Source organism: Lycium barbarum, chromosome 3, assembly GCF_019175385.1.
Source record: "Lycium barbarum isolate Lr01 chromosome 3, ASM1917538v2, whole genome shotgun sequence".
Taxonomy (NCBI): domain Eukaryota; kingdom Viridiplantae; phylum Streptophyta; class Magnoliopsida; order Solanales; family Solanaceae; genus Lycium; species Lycium barbarum.
The window spans coordinates 29,792,212-29,797,351 of record NC_083339.1 but is presented as its reverse complement, the minus strand read 5'-3'; the positions used below and the strand labels follow the sequence as shown (position 1 = coordinate 29,797,351).

The 5,140-nt window shown below is 36.5% G+C and overlaps 1 protein-coding gene across 1 annotated transcript; it reads right to left on the bottom strand.

Annotated features, from left to right (window-relative positions):
* Window positions 1-3,151, bottom strand: LOC132630635 (uncharacterized). The gene is made up of 3 exons (XM_060346197.1): window positions 2,617-3,151; window positions 2,468-2,535; window positions 1-549 (listed from the first exon to the last, which is right to left on the bottom strand). Exons 1-3 carry the CDS (start codon window positions 3,149-3,151, stop codon window positions 1-3), a joined length of 1,152 nt encoding a protein of 383 aa, XP_060202180.1.
* Window positions 3,152-5,140: the final 1,989 nt, after the last annotated feature.

Here is a 5,140-nt window from a genome sequence, read left to right as displayed (position 1 = left end):
TCAAGTAGCCCCACAGTCTACCAACCATTTGTTTACATGTGCTATAATGTTTGCTTGAGAAATGACAGCTGCAATAATATTATCTCCTTCAACTAAGATAGCTTGGGGAGGATAACCTTTTTCTTTGTCGTTGTTCACTTTTTTCCTGCACTGTGAGGTATGATGACCAGATTTTTCACATACAAAACAAGGGCCTTTAGTTTTCTTAAAATTAGGATTATTGGGGTTGTAACCTTTAGACTTATTGTCATCCCTTTTGCTGATGCTTAGACCTTGCACAAGATTTGTCCTGATAACTATCCCCTTAGCTTTGAATGACTCCTTTATGTTGGTATCTTCAATAAGGATATGAGTCACTATCTCCTCACTGGTGAAATTTATCTGCTTATACTTTATGGTATTTTTATAATCATTCCATGAGTCAGGCAACTTCTCGATTAGTACCCCATCAGCAAATTTTTCTAGAAGAGTTATCATCTCAGCCTTCAAGTCTTCAAGTAATTTTTGATATTCATTGATTTGGACTTTCATCTTCTTCATGTCACTCATCTGCTATTGGTAAAATCTTCTGACTACAAACTTTTGTTTAGTGGCATCTTCGACTGAGAATTTCTTAATTAAGGCTTCCCGGATGACTTTTGCTTCCTTTCAACTACAATACACATCAAACAGTTCATTAGAGATAGTTTGTCATATAGTATGGCGTACCTTGTTGGCGTATTGTCATGATTCCTATATTTTATTATCGGCATCTACACTAGGTTGTGGATGCAACAGCGTATGTGCAACACCACGAACATCATGTATTTAGAAAACATGTTCCTACCAACACCTGAAATTTTCATTTGCTAAAATTTCAATATTTGACACATCCGGAATGATTTGGCATATGATAGTACGAGTGGAGTTGGATTAGGGGGAGCAGCAGTGGTATTGGTAGCATTAGTAGTATTTCAACAGTAACCAAAATAAAATCACAGTAATAAAATTGTTTATTAGCAAAGTAAAATTAGTGTTTTAAAAGGCGGGGGCGCAAGGCGAGGCATTTTACGCAGCACGGGGTGAGGCGTAAGCCCTGAGACATGGGGTGTAAGTCTCATGGATCTACGGGGCTTATGTCTCATGTATCTTCAATTTTATAATTTAATTACTAAAAAATAAGCAAAATTAAAGTTTTCATTAAATTTTGCCAATATCAAATATAAATCAACAGTAATATAAAAAGAATTATTATAAATATTATTTGAGAAAGATAACAACACATAAAATGATAATAGCCTAGATAATCTTTAAAATGAAATCTTCATTCACTTCATCATCAATCTCCATATCTATTAGTCTTTCCCGACCTCAACTAATATTTGCATTGACTTTTATTTGTATATCCAAAGAAGGACAAGAGCAAAAAGTTTAAGAGCAATGACAACAAATGGATAAAGTTGCTTCAGGAACAAAGTGCTATGAAATCTCTATCATATCAATCAAGCATAATCAACTAAAAAAAAAAACTATTTATGGCAGTGTTATTTTCTATGCGAGTTGCTTTTTTTTATTTATATATTTTAGGAAAAATCAGTATAACATGAAAACATGATAACATAAAGTATAAATATCATTATACCAATAATAAAAATCATAATTTATAGAACAAATACTTTTAAAACAATAAAAATCAAATTTAACGCCCCGGGGTACGTCTTTACGCCCGGGGCTTACGCTTTTACGCCCGAGACTTCCGCCCCAAATTCTAGGGCGTACGCCTTTCATTTACGATCCAGAGCGATTTTGGTACGCCCCACCCAGCACCGGGACTCGCCCCGAAAATGCCTCTGAAAACACTGAGTAAAATAACAGCACTTGAAAAAATAAATATTACTTCGATAATATGTTTACTAAATGCACGAATTAGCTTGAGTTGTGTTAAGCACTATCCTAAGAAAATATTTCAGCAATATGAAATGTTTTCTCATGATTAAACAAGCCCCTCTTTTAAAAAGTTACCCATTTCACCCAAAAAAAAGGCCTTCTTTAATTAATTAGAGGATACATGAATCAACTGTTCTTAATTAACATTACCAGTGTTGACACCTAATTTTTTTCCTCCAATAATTTTCTTTAATTATTCAAAATTTCTGAGTCACAAACGGAGGGAAGTATTACAAGTCGAAAATGATTTTACAAAATTATTTCAGTGACATTTTGCCATTTCATTTGGCAAAATATCATCAAGTATATTATTGTATATCATCTTGCATATTTTTTATATTTTAAGAATTTTCAAACATATTTATCAAAATTTAAATGCTAAATAGTGAAATCAATTATTTAATTAATTATTTAAGCTATTGATGGTCAATTGATAAATATTTTACTCCGTTGAGATCAAGAAATTTGATTAATTGAATAATAATCTACTACATCTCAGTTTTACTATTTTTTTTTTGGTAAGTAAAGATATTTTATTTACCAAGTAGCAAATATGTACAAAAAAGACAGCAGCTCTAACAAACCAGCAGCTGCTATCAGCATCAACCACTACAACTCAATGCATCCTACACAGCTAGGAGGGATAAAAATTTAAATTGTCTAAGGCTCTAGCTGTTTCCCCTTTCTTGCCTCTTCTACAATGCACTTCTTGAATGATCAATCTAGTAAGTTCAACTGCACTCCTTGATCTCTTTTGAAATACTCTCCAGTTTCTCTCCTGCCAAATATGATAAACACTACTTGCCAGTGCCATTCGGTATACCTCAGCTCTGCCAGTTTTTCCCTTGGCATGGCAGATTGCCCAAAACACTTCCTGTTGCCAAGGCATTGCTCTCCTTTGTATACCTTGCCATGCCAACACCTTCTCCCACATAGTTGCAGAGAAAGAGCATTCAAATAGCAAATGGTCTATATCCTCATCCACCCTCTCACAAAGAGGACATTTTACCTCAGTAATCATTCCCCATTTTGCTAGCCTAGTTATAGTAAGAAGTCTCCTTGAAACTGCCACGTACAAAATGAAATTCCATTTAGGAGCCCCCTGATTATTGCACACTATCCTTCTCCAATCCACCTTGGGCATCACACCTCTCAGCTTGCTATATAGCATCTTTATTGAGAAGGATCTCATGCCAAGTACATCAGCTTCATCATATCCTGCCATGTCAAAGTACTTCTGAGCCTTTAGGATTCTTTGGACTATCCAGGATGCTTGTTTGCAGTTGGCATCCCATATACTCCCTCCTTTGACATAATAGGTGTGAACTCACACCACCCAAAGCTTATACTTCTTCTTACTTAGTGTCCATAACAGCTTGGAAATTGCAGCTTTGTTCCACACTTGGATATCAAGTATATTTAATCCCCCAGACACCTTTGGGCAACACAGTTTATCCCAGGAAATTAATGCCTTTTTTGATGTATCAGTCTGCCCTGTCCATAGGAAAGCTCTGCAAGTAGCTTCGATCATCTTCACTACCTTCTTTGGCAAAACAAAAACTAGGGACCAAAAGACCTGTATGGAGAATAATACTATTTTGATCAGCTGTACCCTTCCAGCATAGGACAAGAATTTTGCAGTCCAAGATTTCACTCTACTCAATATCTTGTCCACCAGTGTTTTGCATTGGACAATTGATACCCTCTTAGTACTTAATGGAACTCCTAAATACCTAAAGGGCAATTCTCCTTTAACAAACCCCAAAACTTGTAGTATATCATTCTGCGTATCTGGCTTGACTCCTCCAAAATATATGGAGCTTTTCTCTAAATTATCACTCAGTCCAGAGGCATGGGAAAATCTTTAAAATCCATGGAATAGCTCAGTCACAGAAGTAGGATCACCCTTGCAGAATAAGAGTAAATCATCTGCAAAGCTAAGTTGGATAAGGTTCATTTTAGCACATCTTGGGTGGAATTTAAAAGATTGCTGATGCTTTAGAGTTTTCAAAATTCTTAACAGGTACTCCATGGCCAAGACAAAAAGGAATGGGGATAGGGGGTCCCCTTGCCTCAATCCTTTTTGTGCTTGGAATGGCTTTGTAGGTTCACCATTAAGCAGTAATGAGTATGATACAGACCTGATACACTTCATTATCCATTGTACAAACTGCTCAGGGAATTTTAGACAAACCAAGATTTGTTCCAAATATGCCCATTCAACTGAGTCATATACTTTCCTCATATCTATCTTCAACATGACCCTTGGAGAAATGCCTTTCCTTGTATATCCTTTAACCAATTCATGGCTAAGGATGATATTATCTGTGATCACCCTTCCTGGTACAAAAGCTACCTGATTTTTATCCACCAAATCATTCATGACCTGCTCCATTCTTTTTGTGAGGATCTTGGATATGAGTTTATACAGTACTGAGCAGCAAGAGATTGGCCTATATTCTGAGATCTTAGTTGGATTCTGAACTTTTAGGATTAGGGTAATGTTGGTGCAGTTAATGGGAAAGTACAGATTTCCTGTTGCAAAGAAATGTAGCACAACATCTGTCACTTGTTGCCCCACTACAACCCATTCTTTTTTAAAGAATCTTGCAGTAAACCCATCACAACCTGGTGCCTTCAGATCATCCATATCATTCAAAGCCATGAATACCTCCTCCCTAGTAACTTCCTTCATGAGCTCCAGTTGTTGCCCCCTAGTTAGGGATTTTCCCAACTGCATAATGGTGAGATCAACTGCTGGTAACTGCTCAACATGTGTTCCTAGCAAGGTTTGATAGAAATCAGTCACCTCATCCTCAATATCAGCATGCGTCTGTAAAATATCTCCATCCCTGTTTATCAGACTACTAATGCTATTTGAGGCAACTCGACCCTTCAAACTTACGTAGAAAAAGGTATTATTTGAATCCCCCAACTGCAACCATTGTACTCTAGATTTTTGTCTCAGAATATTTTCCTCAATGCCTAACCAGTGTTCAAGTTTCCTCTTGACCTCTTTCTCCTCTGCATATAGTAAGGGAACCAGTGATGGATTCCTCATTTTAGCCTGTATGTTCTGCAGCTGTTGTTTTAACTCCTGTACTTTATTATCAATCCCCATGTACTCTTGTTGATTTAGTTTCTTTAGAGCCTGCTTCACATGCTTGAGTTTCCTCCATATCATAGCCATATTTGAGCCCAGTACTGGTTTACA

Bases quoted from the DNA above. Each gene is read 5' to 3' on its own strand.
- LOC132630635 (XM_060346197.1), bottom strand. From the start codon at position 3,151: ATGGCAGGATATGATGAAGCTGATGTACTTGGCATGAGATCCTTCTCA. The intron at 2,536-2,616 runs GCAAGAAAGGGG...ATTGAGTTGTAG, and splicing joins AGAAGTGCATTGTAGAAGAG to TGGTTGATGCTGATAGCAGC. The intron at 550-2,467 runs GTAAATAAAATA...TACCAATAGCAG, and splicing joins TTGTACATATTTGCTACTTG to ATGAGTGACATGAAGAAGAT.